The sequence below is a fragment of the Callorhinchus milii genome, unplaced genomic scaffold, assembly GCF_018977255.1.
Source record: "Callorhinchus milii isolate IMCB2004 unplaced genomic scaffold, IMCB_Cmil_1.0 Scaffold31, whole genome shotgun sequence".
NCBI lineage: Eukaryota > Metazoa > Chordata > Chondrichthyes > Chimaeriformes > Callorhinchidae > Callorhinchus > Callorhinchus milii.
In genome coordinates, this window is record NW_024704772.1 from 446,553 (window position 1) to 463,255 (window position 16,703).

Sequence of the window (16,703 nt, forward strand, 5' to 3'; positions counted from 1 at the left end):
AGATACAGAGAGAGAGAGAGAGAGGGAAGAGAAACATCTGGAACCCATTCCTCCCCGAAACTGTCCTCAGGATTTGTTTCAGGATTATCAAACAAACAAACACACCCCTCTCTGCATTGTCCGGTGTCTGTGTGTGTGAGGGGTCTGTGTGGGGGGTGGGGGGGGGTGTATCTGTATGGGGGAGGGGGGTGGTGTCTGGTGTCTATGTGGTGTGTGTGTGTGTGTCTGTGTTTGTGTGGATATGTGTGTGTGTGGGGTGGGTATGTGTGGGTGTGTGTGTTGTGTGGGTGTGTGTGTTGTGTGCGTCTGTGTGTGTGTGGGGGTTGGGGGTGTGGGGGAGAGCAACACAAATCAAGGCACTAACCTCCGGCTGAGATGTTAGTCCTCACTCCCTGGGGTCTGCCTTTGTTTTGGTGGATGTTAAAGATCTCTCGTGGGGCTATTTGAAAAAAGAGAAAAGTTTTAATTCTCTCCCTCCCTCCCGGTGTCCTGGCCGACAATCCCCCCCCACCCCACCACCCCCCCACCCGATAAAATCGTCCATTTGCTTCACGGCTGTTTGCGGGGATGTTGCCGTGTGCAGAATCCAAGTGTAGTGACTGTATATTTTGTGAGCAAAACACGGCTGCCAATCGCACACGGCAGTGCCCCTCAATTAAGTGACCAAAAAAGGATTATTACCCCCTGAAAGTGATCCGACAATCGATTGCGTATTGATTGTTATCGATAAATCAATTGATGGATCGATCGATCGGTCGGCCGGTGAGCTCCCGGCCCCACACAGCCCTGCCCGTAAGGAGTTAAAAATCTGTTTGACTTATGGAAAAAAAAACTGCCCGTCTGTGAATGTTCTCATATGATATATACCTTGTGAGCCAGTGGCTGAGCAACTGTACACACTCGGAGCCCGGAGTCTGCTGTTAATGAGCAGAGCCTTAATCACAACCATATGCCGATCGGTCCAGCACTCGCCTGTTAAAGCCGTCTGACTGTATCAGAAGGTGAGTGACTTCTCAGCAGAGAAGTCTTTACTGTTTCGGTTGTTTCACGTGCACTCCGTCTCCATATCTCTCCTGCCCCCCCCCCCACTCCCCCCACCACCCCCCACACACTCACACACACATCCATCCCTTCCATCCCTTCTCAGCCTTTGACACACCGACTCGCAGTGACTCGAAGCTCAACGCTGACGGGTTTTTTTTTGGGGGGGGGGGGTCTGGGGTTGTTGAGGTGGGGTGACGAGGGGAAAGGGGGTGATGTGTCTGGGGAGGAGGGGACATTAAGCGCCGACTCGATTGAACTTTCCTGCTCTGAGACACTGCCCTGAGTGAAGGGCGCTGTGTAAATATAAGTTGTTGTTGTTTGGGGGGGAGGGAATGTCTACATATCCACCTCCACCCTCTCCTCTTCTGTTTGCTCTGTGTGTCTCTGTGTATGTGTTTACTGTGTGTATGTGTGTGTTCGCTGTGTGTATGCGTGTGTCTGTGTGTGTTTGCTGTGTGTATGTGTGTGTGTCTGTGTGTGTATGCGTGTGTGTCTGTGTGCGCTGTGTGTGTCTGTGTGTTTTCTGCGTGTGCGGGGGTGTGGGGGGGCAGGAGAGAGATGGGGGGGGGGGAGAAACACAATCTCTTTGGGCTAAACTGACCCACACCTTTCATCGGGAGGACGTCTCAAAGTGTTTCACAGGATTCACTGCGAGGTGTAGTGACTGTGCGCAGTGTGGGCCAACACGGCAGCCCATCGATACACACAGCAACGTCCCCGCAAACAGCCGTGAAGGGAAACGTCGGGGGAACGGGCTGGATGGGCTGAATGGCCTTACCCTGTTCCTAATTCCCTGTGAGTGGGACGCACAACACACAACAAAACACACAACACACACAATACAACACGACACACAACACGCAATACAACACACAACACAACACACAATACAACACACAACACAACACACAATACAACACACAACACAACACGCAATACAACACACAACACAACACACAATACAACACACAACACAACACACAATACAACACACAACACAACACACAATACAACACACAACACAACACGGCCAAATGAGACACAGATGACAGCCGCTAAATATAAACGTGGCACCAAACAATTCACCCCTCCCACCACCGCCGCTCTCCTTAGTTATATTTATATCAGTGAGTGATTTCATTCTCTCTCTCTTTGTGTCTCGGACTCTATCGGTCCGAGTCTCTCTCTCTGTGCGTCTGTGTCTCTCTTTATATCTGAGTGTGTGTCTTTTTCTCTCTCTCGCTCTCTCGCACTCTCTTTCTCTCTCTGTCTCTTTCTCTCTCTCACTCTTTCTCTCTCTGTCTCTCTCTGTCTCTCTCGCTCTTTCTCTCTGTCTCTCTCGTTGTCTCTCTCGCTGTCTCTCTCTTTCTCTCGCTGTCTCTCTCGCTCCCTCTCTCTCTCTGGGTCGGCACAGGGTAACACTGAGTTTATGAGTCTCACATTGACTGCTTCACTGTACTGTGGCCAAGACAAACCATCCTGGGACCTCACTCAATAATTCTTCCTCTCTCTCTCTCTCTCTCTCTTGCACCCCAGGCCCCTCTCTTTCTCTTTCTTTCTGTCTCTCTCTCTGTGTTTTCTTTTGTTTCCTTCTGTTTCTCCCTCGTGTGTGTGTGTGTGTGTGTGTGTGTGTGAGAGAGAGAGAGAGAGAGAATGTGTGAGAGAGAGAGAGAGGAGGAGATGCCGCTTTGTCCCTTCAGATGAGACGTTAAACCTCACTCACTCACCCTCTGTTAAACATCTCCCGCGACGCTGTCGGGGAAAAGCGAAGGGGGTTTCTCTGTCCCGGTGTCCTGTCCAGCAATCCCCCCCCCACCCCCCCCCCCACACCCACATACCCCCCACACCCCCACCCCACCACCGGCCCAAATAAAGTCACTCGCTTCACGGCTGTTTGGGGGGGGACGTAAATTGGCTGTCGCGTTCGCCCACAAAATAACACAGTCACTACACTTTACAGTCGTTGGTCTAATTGTTGCTCGTGGCTCATTCACAGCACCGCCCCCCCCCCCCCATTAACACACACACACACACACACTGGGCTCTGTGCCATTCCTGGATTACCAGCTGTTTCTCATCGCGGGGGGTGGGGGTGGGGGTTGGGGGGGGTCTGTGTTGCCAGAAACCAACAGTGGGAACGTGGCGGCCTCAGGAGTACAGTTAAACACTCACACACTCTCACACACACAGACACACACACACACACACAGACACTCACACAGACACACACACAGACACTCACACACACACACACACACACACTCTCACACACACAGACACTCACACACACACACTCTCTTCCTGCTGTAGTGACTGTGTGTCTCTCTCTCCCTGGTGTAGTGACTGTGTGTCTCTCTGGTGTAGTGACTGTGTGTCTCTCTCTGCCCGGTGTAGTGACTGTGTGTCTCTCTCTGCCCGGTGTAGTGACTGTGTGTCTCTCTCTGCCCTAGTGATGGTGGCTGGAGGCTTTCTGAGCCAGTTGCTGTTGCTGGTTGTGTTGAGGCCGTGGGGTGTAGCTGTGCCGAGTGAGGGGGGTCCCCAACGCTGTGTGCGCTGCTGTGACCCCTACCCAGGGCCCCCCTCTGCAGCCTCCAGCCCCCCACCCAGCCCGGCCGTGGGCACCTACCCCGCTTACCCCCGGCCACACATCCACCCCCACATCAACATCACCATCCTGAAAGGTAAAGCCTCCTCTCCCCTTCCTCTGTCTCTCCCCTCCCCCCCTCTCCCCCCTCCTCTCTCCCCTCCCCTCTCCCCACCCCCGTCTCCCCCTTCCCCCCCCACCCCTCGAGCACAAGCTGCCGTTTGCCTGACTCCAGCTGTTGTTGTCGTTGCTGTCGCCCTGGCAGGAGAGAAGGGAGACCGCGGCGAGCGGGGGAGCTACGGGAAGCTGGGGAAGGCGGGGGCGGTGGGGTTGCGAGGCCCCCCAGGGCTGAAGGGGAGCAGGGGGCAGGTGGGGGCCACGGGCAGCCCCTGCAAACAGCAGCACTCGGCGTTCTCGGTGGGCCGCAGGAAGGGGCTGCACAGCAGCGACTATTACCGGGCTCTCGTCTTCGACACCGTCTTCGTCAACCTGCGCCAGGACTTCAACATGTTCAAGGGCCGTTTCTACTGCTCGGTGCCCGGGGTCTACTTCTTCAACCTGAACGTCCACACCTGGAACTTCAAGGAGACGTACCTGCACCTGATGAGGAACGAGCAGGAGGTGGCCATCTGTTACGCGCAGCCCAGCGAGCGCAGCGTCATGCAGAGCCAGAGCGTCATGTTGGCCCTGGCCCCGGGGGACCAGGTCTGGGTCCGTCTGTACAAGCGCGAGCGAGAGAACGCCGTGTACAGCGACGACGTGGACACTTACATCACCTTCAACGGTTACCTGGTCAAGGCCGACGATGACTGACCATCGACCGCCGCAACCCCCCCCCTCCCCTCCCCTCCACCCCAACCCTACCCCCCAACCCGTCAACCCAAGCCCTGATCACCCCCAACTCCCCCAACCGCAATACCCACCCACCCCCAACCCCAACCAAACCCACCCCAACCTCCCACCTGTATCACCTTCAATGGTTACTGGTCAAAGTTCCCAACAACTGACCCCCCCCACCCCCCCCACCAACCGATCCACAACCCCGAACCCCTCTGCAACCTGCCTCCTCCCCCAGCCCTGACCCCCCCACCCCGGCCCTGACCCCCCAACCCAGCCCTGACCACCCCCCCACTCTAGCCCTGACCCCCCCCACCTCAGCCCTGACCCACACCCCAGCCCTGACTCCCCCACTCCAGCCCTGACCCCCCCCACCCCAGCCCTGACCTCCCCACTCCAGCCCTGACCCCCCCCCACCCCAGCCCTGACCCCCCACCCCAGCCCTGAGGCTCCCCACAGCTCACTCACTAACCCACTAAGTGTCTCGCTCTCGGTGTGTTTTTTTTTGGGGGGGGGGAAAGGTAATTTTTGTTTACTCACCCTGTGAAGTGTCAGCGTTTTGTTAATAAGAGAAGCCACATTGGCTTTTAAATGTGTAAAGAAATCTCTCAGTTCGAAGCAAAAATAAAATAAAAATAAAAAATAAGCGTTTAAAGAAAAAAACATCTTTCTGGGTGTCCGCGTCGCTGATGTGCGAGTGTTTAAACGCCGCGAGACACGGCCCACGTGAAAGGCACTATATAAGAGCGAGAGAGAGAGAGAGAGGGAGCAGATAGAGAGACAGAGAGCGATAATACAGTCACTACACTTAGTAACATTAATACTAATTATAATCTTTGCATTTGATACTGCGCCTGATCGGGTCTTCCGGACGTCTCAAAGCGCGTCACAGGTTCGAATGTAAAGCGAAGTGACTGTATATTTTGTGGGTGAAGCTTGTGAAGGGCTTTGGGGGGGGGGGGAGGGGTCTCGGTGGTTTGGACGATTGATAAATCAGAGCGCGTGTGTATTTGGGTCCAAAACGCCACCGAGGCACAGTGCCACCTGGTGTGAGTGCGGTGAGTGTACTGAACCTCCCGCGACTGCGACACATATCATATTAATAATCCGTATGTTTGATATAGAGTCCCATCACGTCTTCTTGGCTCAGACTCCGAGGGACATGACATACGATATTTATACTGCTGACAGTTTCTGTGGGAGGAAGGTTTATAAGGTAATAAAAGGTATTGATAGACAGGCACACACACACACACACACACACACACTCACTCACACAGACACACACACACAGACACACACGCACACAGACACACACACACACACACAGACACACACACGCACACAGACACACACACGCACACAGACACACACACACACTCACTCACACAGACACACACACACACGCGCACACTCACACAGACACACTCACACACACACACACACACGCACACACTCACACAGACACACTCACACAGACACACACACGCACACACTCACAAACACACTCACACAGACACACTCACACACACTCACAGACACACTCACACAGACACACTCACACAGACACACTCACACACAGACACACACGCGCACACTCACAAACACACACACTCTCGCAGATACACACGCACACGCTCACACACACACACACTCAGACACACACACACAGAGCAGGGAATGGGGTGAGAGAGCTCCAGTGGGGGAGCGAGCCCCAGCACAGACACGATGGAGAGAGAGAGAGAGAGAGCAGGGAATGGGGTGAGAGAGCTCCAGTGGGGGAGCGAGCCCCAGCACAGACACGATGGAGAGAGAGAGAGAGAGAGCAGGGAATGGGGTGAGAGTAGAGCTGGTCCCCGCTCTCTCTCTCTCTCTCTCTCTCTCCCCGGTTTTCACGACGTCTCTCCAAAGGCGTTAAGTTTTTTTTTTAAAAAACTTACTGCCTTTGTAAAATTGAATGTAAAAGAAGCTTTTTTTATTATTATTATTAATAATCGTCACTAAACGGGGAAAAAACAGGTGATTCCGGTCATGTTCGGGAATGAAGGGTTCAATCCCGGAATCGGGAATGCCTCCCCACATCGGGATTTGGGAAAGTCACAAGGCTGTGGGTTTGTGGGGGGTGGGGGGGGGGGGGGGTGTCCCAGGATTGAAGCGTTTATAACAGGTTGATGGCATGGACAGGTTGGATGAATTCTCTCTCTCTCTCTCTCTCTCTCTTTCTTTCTTTTTTCTTCTCTTTCTGAAGCGACACATTCCTCTGCTCTGGACACGGTGAAGGTGGTTGGCTCTGGGGAGGAGACCAAGTGATGGTGTTACGGCGGCTCACATAATCAATAACAATAATAACAATAATCCTTGCACCGGATCGCGCCTTCGAGACGTTGCAAAGAACTTCACGGGATGTGCTGCAAAGTGTAGTGACTGTATTTTGTGGGTGAAACGCGCCCAGCGATGTCCCCACAAACAGCCGTGGGTTGAGTGACCACATTGTTATTATCTCAATTTAAAACATTTTTAAAAAGGATTATTATTCCCGGAAAAGTGATCCACCAATCGAGTAACAGCCGGGATACTACTTACTGCTAGGGAAACAGTGGGGAATAGAGGGGTGTGGGAGGGGGGGGTAGAGGGGTATGGGAGGGGGGATAGAGGGGTGTGGGAGGGGGGATAGAGGGGTGTGGGAGGGGGGGATAGAGGGGTGTGGGAGGGGGGGATAGAGGGGTGTGGGAGAGGGGGATAGTGGGGTGTGGGAGGGGGGATAGTGGGGTGTGGGAGGGGGGAAGAGGGGTGTGGGAGGGGGTAAGAGGGGTGTGGGAGGGGGTAAGAGGGGTGTGGGAGGGGGGAAGAGAGGTGTGGGAGGGGGGGATAGTGGGGTGTGGGAGGGGGGGATAGTGGGGTGTGGTGCTCACCGTTAAACAAGTCTGCAAATCTTTTGCTTCTTGTCTGTGATGGGGGGGCACAGCACTGCCCGAATGGCTTCGTCGAAGACAGTTTTCAAGCCTCGCTGCGTCAGTGCGGAACATTCCAGATACTTCACTGACCCTGACGAAGAGAGGGGGAGAGTGTGAGAGTGAGGGAGAGAGAGTGAGGAGAGAGAGGGTGGGAGGGGAGAAAGAGAGAGGGAGTGAGAGGGCATGAGAGGGAGGTAGGAAGAGAGATTGGGGAGGGGAGTGAGTGAGAGAGGGAGTGAGAGAGGAGGTGGTGGGGAGTGAGTGAGTGAGTGAGTGAGTGAGAGAGGGAGTGAGTGAGAGAGGGAGTGAGAGAGGAGGTGGTGGGGAGTGAGTGAGTGAGTGAGTGAGTGAGAGAGGGAGTGAGTGAGAGAGGGAGTGAGAGGGAGGGAGGGAGGGAGAGAGCCCATCACCCCTATCCTCTCCAGGCTCTGCAGCCCCATTAGCTTTCACAAGGGGAACAAGGGTGCACACACACGCACACGCGCACACACACGCGCCCACACACACGTACACACACACGCACACTTACACACACTCACACACATGCACATGCACACACGTGCACACACGCACACACTCACACATACACATAAACACACACACACACACACGCACGCACATACGTATATACATAAACACACACACGCACACACACAGGCCAATGAGTGCGCAGTGACAGCGGCAGGAAACACAGAAGCCTAACTGCCGACCACACTATCTGCTCCACCTCCAACAGGCACCTCTGCCCACGTCCGGATCTCATTATAGATCGCTGGCACAACAGGCTCGCATGAGTGCTGTGGGGGGTGGGGGCGGGGGGCGGGGAGGGGGGAGGGGGAGTGGGGCTGGAAAAAGAGAGAGCCCGTCACCCCCGTCCTCCGACAAAGAAAGTGAGACGAGAGAGAGAGAGAGACCGAAACAGAGAGAGTAACAAAGGGAGTGAGACAGAGAGAGATAGTGCCAGAGAGACCGAGAGCAAAAGAGAGGGAGGCAGAGAGCGACAGGATCAGAGAGGAAGTAAGAGTGCAAGAGAGAGAGCGAGAAAGAGAGAGAGCGAGAAAGAGAGAGAGCGAGAAAGAGAGAGAGCGAGAAAGAGAGAGAGCGAGAAAGAGAGAGAGCGAGAAAGAGAGAGAGCGAGAAAGAGAGAGAGCGAGAAAGAGAGAGAGCGAGACGGACTGAAATAGTGAGAAAGAGACAGAGAGAGAATGACAGAGATGGACACAGAAAGACAGAGACAGAGAGCGACACAGTGCGAGACTGACAGATAGAGACAGACAGAGTGACAGAGAGTGAGACTGACAGAGAGAGAGACTGACAGAGATAAAGAGGCAAACTGAGAGAGAGAGAGAGAGTGAGACTGACAGAGAGAGACTGACAAAAATAGAGAGAGAGAAAAAGTGTGAGAGCGAGAGAGACAGAGAGCGACAGAGAGAGAGAGAAAGAGAGACTGACACAGGGAGAGACAGAGAGCCACACAGATAGAGAGGGACAGAGAGAAAGAGAGAGACTTGACGCAGAGAGATAGAGAGGGACAGAGAGAGAGAGAGAGAGAGAGAGAGAGACTGACGCAGAGAGATAGAGAGGGACAGAGAGAGAGAGAGAGACTGATGCAAGGAGAGAGTGAGACCGGCAGAGAGAGAGTGAGAGGGAGCCAGTACCTATCTCCTTGGCCATGGCGAGGCCCTGGGGGTAGGTGATGGGGGAAAGCTTCTTGTCCTTCAGCTTCTCGATGGTGTCGCGATCGTCCCTCAGATCCAGTTTGGTGCCCACCAGGATGATGGGGGTGCTGGGGCAATGGTGCCTCACCTCAGGGTACCACTGTGGGCAACAACAACAACAACAACAACAATTGAGTCGTGGTTTGAGTGACCAAATTATTATTATTTAGTTATTTTAAAGGGATTATTACCCCCAGAAAAGCGGGAAGGGGAGGTGGAGGGGGTGGAGCTGGGCTCAATGTCTGCTCGGAGGACACCACCAGCACATACCTTGGCACGAACGTTCTCAAACGACGCTGGGCTGACCAGGGAGAAACAGATCAGGAAGACATCCTGGAACAAGAGAAGGAATTTTTAACACCTTCCACGGTCCACTCCTCTCCTCCACAGCCCGGACACACACCCAACTGTCGCACGTCACCCCAACTCCCAACCTGTCTTGTAACATAGCACTGGAACCCCGATCCCACAGACGTAGCTACAACCATATTTGGCACCAATTTATGCCACCGTTAAGAGCTTCGAGACGCTACAACAGCCTTAAAGACCTAGGAATCTTCCCGATCCAATAAGCAGGGTAACAATTAGGTTCGTCGGGAAGGAATTGGAGTGAGATAGAGAGGAAGGGTGGGGAGGGGAGGGGAGCGAGACGGAGGGAGTTCCTGAGGTTTGGTAGAGGCTGGCGACGTGACTAGAAATTTCCCCCAGAGAGAAGAGAGGCCACGTACAGTCTGGGGGTAGGAGAGTGGTCGCAGTCTGTCGTAGTCCTCCTGCCCCGCAGTATCCCACAGCCCCAGGTTCACCGGCTTCCCGTCCACCATCACATTGGCGGAGTAGTTGTCAAATCTGTAACGTCAACAACAAATTGCGTTTACGCCGCCTCCTTCCCACAGGACAGTGTCTGGAGCTCTGCACAGTGGCAGGAGGGAGAGAGGGAAGTCTTAAAGGTAGGATTTAAATATAAAGTGAGAACATAAGAATTTGCGAGAAGAAAGAAGACCAAGGTCCATCCAGGTCGCCTTCCACCACCCTGGGCGTCACTTGACATGTCGTGTCCCAATCTATCTCATTTGCTTTTGGAAGAATAAACGCTTTCTGCTCCCTCCGTCTCCCTTGGGGGCCCGTTCCATACGACTGCCATTCCCTCACTGAAATAGTGTACCTGCCGATTGGTTTAGAATTTACACACCTTCAATCGCAGGCCCTGTCTTCTGGTTCTACTGTTCTGGATCAGAGAAGACAACTTGAGAGGGACGAGCTGGGGGGGGCGGGGAGGGGGGGAGAGAGGCAGAGGTTTGGGGGGTGTAGTGGCTGAAAGCCCCATTTCCTTACCCAACAAAACGTTTGTGTTTCCAGGAAGTTGCCAGGTTCCTCTCACACCCCAGGCATTCCTGGTTCCTTTGTTTGTCCTGGTATCTTGTTCCACACATCCATCACCAATTCACTAAATCTGCCCCACCCCTCTCTCTCTCTCTCTTCTCAACTTCCTATTTAATTTCCTGGTTTGCGATGACCTCTTTGGACTTGAACTTTGTAACCCTGAAAACTCCCTCCCAAAATTACCAAACTTCCCCAGCCACAGCTAGGACCAAACATAGGAACATAGGAACAGGAGGAGGCCATTCAACCCCTCAAGTCTGTTCCCCTATTCTAGAAGATCATAGCTGATCTGTATCACAACTCCAATTACCAGATCTTTAGTGGGTGATTGAGTTGTCTGGAGGATTGACAGAACAAAGAGGCACAAGACGAGAGAGAGAGAGAGAGAGAGAGACACACACAGACATAGACACAGAGAGAGAGACAGACAGACAGTCAGGCAGACACAAAGGGAGAGAGAGAGACAGGCAGACAGGCACAAAGAGAGAGAGAAAGATAGAGAGAGAGAGACAGACAGAGAGACGAGACAGAGCCACACACACAGACGCACACAGCCAGACAGACAGAGAGAGAGAGAGCGAGAGTCACAGGCTCCGATGAACAGTGGCACGATCTAGTGACGGTGTGAGGGGTGGTCAGGGCTTAGAGAGGGGAGCTCTCTCGTTCTCTGCCGGTCACTAACACACAGAGACACTGCCACTCGTGTGGATAAGAGCTACTTACACAGTTGGGATGTACTCTCCGGGAAAGGCATTGGTTGTGTAGCTGATCAGGAGGCAGGTTTTACCCACAGCTCTGGAATAGAAGAGAAAAGAACACAGGTTACCGGCATAGGAGAGACAGAGAGAGCGAGCGAGACACTCGTCAGCCTGTCGGGGCGAATCTGAGGGGTTACCATAATAATAATAATAATAATAATAATTTGGTCACTCAATCCACGACTGTGTGTGGAACGCTCCCCAAAATATACAGTCAATTCACTTTACAGTGTATCCTGTGAAGCGCTTTGAGACGTCTCGAAGACGTGATGAGGCGCTGTGTCAAATGCAAAGATTATTATTATCATTAATAACATCAGGCGATCAGCGGTGAATGGTGTAACCGGGATGGTTGGTTAAGGCCAGTGCGATGGGAATCTTTTAATAATCTGTCCATTCGACACAGCGCTTTGTGACATCGTCAAGACGCCTCAAAGCGCTTCACAGGATTTCACCGTGAAGTGTAGTGACTGTGTGTTTCGTGGACAAAGGCGGCAGCTGATTCGCGCGCAGCAATGTCCCCACAAACAGCCGTGTAGTGGATGCGGGATTTTATCGGAGGATTGTTTACCTGGACACTGGGGGAAGAGAAACTCCCCTTCTCTTTAATGTCAGCCGTGGACAGCCCCCAGACAGAGAGAGCTCGGTTTAACGTCTCATCCAAAGGACAGCGCCTTCGACAATGTACTGCAGTGGAGCTTCAGCCTAAACTGTGTGGGGTCAAGGCCCAAAGTGGGAGCTTGAACCCATAAGCTTCGGAATGAGAGGTGACTGAGCCAACCTGACACACACACACACACACACACACTTACTGACGTGCAGTGCTGCTGTTTTGCCAGACGCTATTTCCCTTTACTTAGGCTTAGAAAACGCAGCTACTTCCCTTATTTGGTTTTACTTCCCCATTTATATGTTTATATATATATATATATATATACGCACACACACACACACAGTATATAGAAGCTTTGGTGGGTGGAAGGATTTGAAGTCACTTAAGGGGAGACACTGCCACCAAAACACAACAGAGGAAAGAAATCTTTTTGTTTGTGGCAATCTGTCCAGAACAGATCTGTCAGAGCGAGGACAGGACTAGAGCTGAGGGACAGGAAGGGTCAACAGGAAACCAGGGGGGAATGTCTGTAACTACAGGGTGAGGGGCACACGCACATATACACACACACACAAACACATGCATATACACACACACAATCTATGGTGGACTCCCTCCTGCCCCCATCCCGTGGCAGAAACTGTCTCTTGTCTCTGTCCAATGGCAGAGGTTGACCTTTCCCTCCAGTCCTGTAAACCCAACAGAGCGAGAGCAAACACGGCTTCTCTGACTCACTCCTGACCCGGGTGGGGTGGGGTGGGGTGGGGCGGGGGGAGCTCTGGGGGTGATGGGGGGCGAGGGCGGGCTGTAAAATGGCGAGGTTTGGCCAGGATCCGGGGCAGAAAGGGAGCTGTGAGGCTGAGGGCCCAGGAAACGAGAGCCATTCTCTACGCTTCTCTTTCTTCTCTGTTTTCCTCACTGCACACGAACCTACACTTATCGCAAAGCGATCTGAGGGCGAGAGAGCTGCTTCCTGTGAGAATAACAGTGAACTGAGACATCATCCACCCCCCAACCCCGACCCCAACCCCGACCCCGCCCCAGTGAGCCTCTCTCCACTTCGCTTTGGTTCAAAGTCGCACCGAGCAATGGGCTGCCGCGTTTCACCCGCCGAACACACAGTCACCACACTTTGCAGTGTGTTGTGTGAACCATCTCGAAGACGCGACAAGGCCCAAGGTCCGCGCAGAGAGACGTGAAGATGTACGAAGCGATTCCTAGGCTTCGGGTGTCAGCGCAGTCCAGTCAGACAGCGCAGTTGTCGGGTTGGGTTTGTATTTGTGGGGGGGAAGGGGAAGGAGAGGAGGTGTACAGGAAACGGCATAAATCGCTGAGTTTCATAATTCGTCGACACTTCAAAAATGTAGCAACTGTCCATCCGTGTGCTAATGAGGAAAGGTCGGTTACGAAAGGTTTATCCCCCGGCTTTCCCGGGAAGCTCACAACGAACCACAGAACCCCAACCTGAGAGGGGAACCAACCAATTTCAACCCCAATAACAGGCGGTGGAGGGGACTTTAAGCTCACAGTCGAGACTGACCTCCAACAACAACAACTTGCATTTACAGGGCGGAATGGGATGGGTTGCGATGGGATGAAGTGGGGGTTGCTGGTGGGGGAAGAGTGGGGGGGGGGGGCAGCACGGCACTGTGGGAGGCGCTATCCTTCATCACATTAAAGCCCCCGACCAGGTCACCCCTCAACCTTCCTCTCCCTCGACCCAACGTTCCACCTTATTCCCCCGTTTTCCCCCTTAACAAGGCGGGGTTGAGGGGACGCTGCTGAACACATCACTGGGAGGTGATTACCTAATAACGTCCTCTCGACGAGGCCCCTGGCTAAGTGTTGGCTAAGATCTTGCGCCACCAATTCCGCTCGTCCTCAGATCACAATCTCCATTGCTCAATAACCCAACCTGTTGTTGGGCTGCAACCCCCACCACGGTCAATTCACGGTACAGTCTATTCTGTGAAGCGCTTTGAGACGTCGAGAAGACGTGAAAAGCGCTTATATCAAATGCAAGGATTATTATTATTATTATTATTACTAACCACACCATCGCTCTGAGAGAGGCAGAGAGAGACAGCGACAGAGAGAGAGAGAGACAAGGAGCGTGGCTTTCAGAGTCAGAGCGAGAGTCAAAATGATACCATCACTTCCTGCTTTTAACTCCGGTTAACGGGTTAGAAATGGTCAGAAATCCCATTAACATCTAATGTTGGCTATTTATGTCACATTTTCAGAAGATTCCAGATTTCTCGGCAAATATGAAAGCTTAAGCATCAAAGCTGTCCCCACTCTTCCCCCCCCCCCCCACACACACACATATATTCTCTCCAGGCCCCCACCCCACACACACACACACATACTCTCTGGGGGAGGGGGGGGAAATGGGGGTGTGGGGGAGAATGGGGGTGGGGGGGGAGTGGGGGAGAATGGGGGGGGGGGGTGGGGTGGAACAAGGGGTTTGATTCACATTACAAATTCCAACCTTTCAATCTGACGATACGTTAAAAACGCAACGAAAAATCCCATTTCGGATGAAACCAAAATGATTCGAAAGTTACTCTTCGAACAAAAAAAAAAGTTTATCGGCTTTTATTAACTCGCGTCCCTGGAATCGGGGGGGGGGGAAACCTCAAAACGTTTTAGCTCGAAGTGGACATTTTTTTTTAGTAAAACAGGTACGAATTCTCTTATTGAAAACACATGTATACATTTGACAACAGGAAGGGAGGTTGAAATGGCAGGAAAACTGAGCAACTGTTTAAAGCTCGTAATTTGTGTGTGTGAGGGGGGGGTGGGGGAGAGAAAGAGGGTCTCCATCAATCCATCCTTTTTCCCTCTCCCTCCCTCTCTCTCTCTCTCTCTCTCCCCAGTAGAATTCCCTGCTTGTCCGAGACACTTAAGAGCAGCAAAGAGATCTCTCTCTCTCTCTCCTGGCATTTGATGCAGCTCCTTATCACGTCTTCGAGACGTCTCAAAGCGCTTCATAGAATATACCGTAAAGTGAACCGACTGTGTATTTATGGGGGGGGGGGGGGGGGGGTGACAGAGAGAGAGAGAGAGAGAGATGAGGGAGCACCAAACCAGACAACACACCGCAAGGCAACACGACGCCCGGAGTTAAAATTCAAAATTAAAACAAACGCTGTCGGTAACGAAGAAAAGAAAAAAAAAAGGGAGTTTGAAAAGAAACGGAAGGCTTGGACTCACCCGTCACCGACGACCACACACTTGATGGCTTGCATCCTGCGAATTAGTAACCAGAGTAAAATAATAGAGAGAGGGAGAATAAAAAAAAACACACTGCTCGCGCTCCCCCAAAATAAAACAAAAAGGTGACTTAGATCTTGACGGGCCACGAGAGAGAGAGAGAGATAGAGAATCTGCCTTTTGCCCCGTTTCTTGTTTCAGGTTCACTGACAGCAAACGTCACCCCACACACACAGCGCTTCCTACTTAGCAAACCTTTCTCCTCCTCGGTGTCTCTCCTCCCACTTGCCTGAGAGCTTGGCCTTCGTGACTGGGCTAACTCCTCCGTCACTCAACAGCAGCACGTTTTTTGATTTCATTTCTGACTGGTGTGAAGGCAGAGCATCGGGTGGGAGACGGTCAGTAAAGCTTAGAATCACGACAACAAACCCTGCCTTTGACAGAATAATAATAATAATAATAATAATAATAACCCTTTCGTTTAATACAGCGCCTTATCGCGTCTTCGAGACGTGAATTGGCTGTGTGTTTTGTGGGCGAAACGTGGCAGTGTCCCACAAACATGTCGTGGATTGGAGTGACCGAATCATTATTTAGCGCCGACCTTATCGCATCATCGCGATATCTCGAGGCCCTTCACAGGCAACACTGTAAAGCAGTGTGGCTGTGCGCGGGCGCGCGAGTGCGCACGTGTGTTTTGTGGGTGAACGTGGCAGCCAAGTTACACACGGCAATGTCCTCGCACACAGCCACGCGGTGAACGATTGATTGTATCTGGTGGTGGGGGTCGGGGGTGGGGGGGAATTGTCGGTCGGGTCATCTCCCTCCTCTTTACTGCAAATGGGGAATCTTTAACGTCCGCCTGGAAAGGCAGATGGGGAGCTCGGCTTAACGTCACCAACGAAGGACAAGTGCCTCGACAACTGCATCGAGTGTCAGCACGGACTATATGGCCCACATTGCCCCCCACCCCCCCCCACAGATAAAATCACTGACTCGGGGTGGGGTGTCAGACATCCCACCCAACCATAACAATCTGCCAACAAGGCTCCAGTACTCCAGACACACGGAGGCCCAACAGGTTTTATTTAGTAAAACATGAAAATGATAAAACTCACATCGAACCAAAGAGGTGGTGCCGTTGAGATGTGTGTGAGGTGTGTGTGTGTAGTTTGTGTGTGTGTGTAGTGTGTGTGTGGTGTGTTTGTGCGTGTGTGTGCGTGTGGTGCGTGTGTGTGTCTAGTGTGTTTGTGTGTGTGCGCGTAGTGTGTGTGTGGTGTGTAGAGTGTGTGTGTAGTGTGTTTGTGTGTGTGTGTAGTGTGTGTGTGGTGTGTTTGTGTGTGTGTGTAGTGTGTGCGTGTAGTGTGTAGTGTGTGTGTTACTCGTTACATGTAGTCTGCCAGTGCCCATGTGCCGCACAGTGTGTAACTGAAGGGGGAATCCTGTAAGTTTGGGAATCTGAACGCCCGGATTTCAATCTGATCGGGTTATTGATCTCGAGGTGTAGATTTCAGGCACTTTTTGAAAATCACGACATAATCAATAAACAACAACAATAACAGCAATCCTCACGTGTGACTCAGCCCCTCTCATGTCGGG

The 16,703-nt window shown here is 52.5% G+C and overlaps 2 protein-coding genes across 3 annotated transcripts; one reads left to right on the forward strand and one right to left on the reverse strand.

Moving 5' to 3' along the window:
* The first annotated feature begins 796 nt into the window (after nucleotides 1–796).
* Nucleotides 797–4,441, forward strand: LOC103172357 (complement C1q tumor necrosis factor-related protein 6-like). 2 transcript variants are annotated; one of them, XM_042344984.1, is made up of 3 exons: nucleotides 797–1,001; nucleotides 3,495–3,725; nucleotides 3,894–4,441. In XM_042344984.1, the coding sequence occupies exons 2-3, from the start codon at nucleotides 3,497–3,499 to the stop codon at nucleotides 4,439–4,441; spliced, it is 777 nt and encodes a 258-aa protein (XP_042200918.1). In that variant the 5' UTR covers nucleotides 797–1,001; nucleotides 3,495–3,496. The 2 variants fall into 2 exon arrangements, with proteins under 2 accessions (XP_042200918.1, XP_042200917.1); XM_042344983.1 differs by lacking the exon at nucleotides 797–1,001 and adding an exon at nucleotides 3,152–3,198.
* A 2,258-nt stretch (nucleotides 4,442–6,699) lies between these two features.
* LOC103191023 (ras-related C3 botulinum toxin substrate 1) lies at nucleotides 6,700–15,414 on the reverse strand. The gene is made up of 7 exons (XM_042344985.1): nucleotides 15,105–15,414; nucleotides 11,241–11,312; nucleotides 9,866–9,983; nucleotides 9,408–9,470; nucleotides 9,078–9,237; nucleotides 7,378–7,510; nucleotides 6,700–6,755 (listed from the first exon to the last, which is right to left on the reverse strand). The coding sequence occupies exons 1-6, from the start codon at nucleotides 15,137–15,139 to the stop codon at nucleotides 7,380–7,382; spliced, it is 579 nt and encodes a 192-aa protein (XP_042200919.1). The 5' UTR covers nucleotides 15,140–15,414; the 3' UTR covers nucleotides 6,700–6,755; nucleotides 7,378–7,379.
* Nucleotides 15,415–16,703: the final 1,289 nt, after the last annotated feature.

Excerpts from the sequence above, each read along its gene's own strand:
- LOC103172357 (XM_042344983.1), top strand. Across the intron at positions 3,726-3,893 it reads CAACATCACCATCCTGAAAG|GAGAGAAGGGAGACCGCGGC; the intron begins GTAAAGCCTCCT and ends TCGCCCTGGCAG.
- LOC103191023 (XM_042344985.1), bottom strand. The coding sequence starts at position 15,139 with ATGCAAGCCATCAAGTGTGTGGTCGTCGGTGACGG. Across the intron at positions 11,313-15,104 it reads TGTGTGGTCGTCGGTGACGG|AGCTGTGGGTAAAACCTGCC; the intron begins GTGAGTCCAAGC and ends CTTCTATTCCAG. Across the intron at positions 9,238-9,407 it reads TTGAGAACGTTCGTGCCAAG|TGGTACCCTGAGGTGAGGCA; the intron begins GTATGTGCTGGT and ends TGTTGCCCACAG.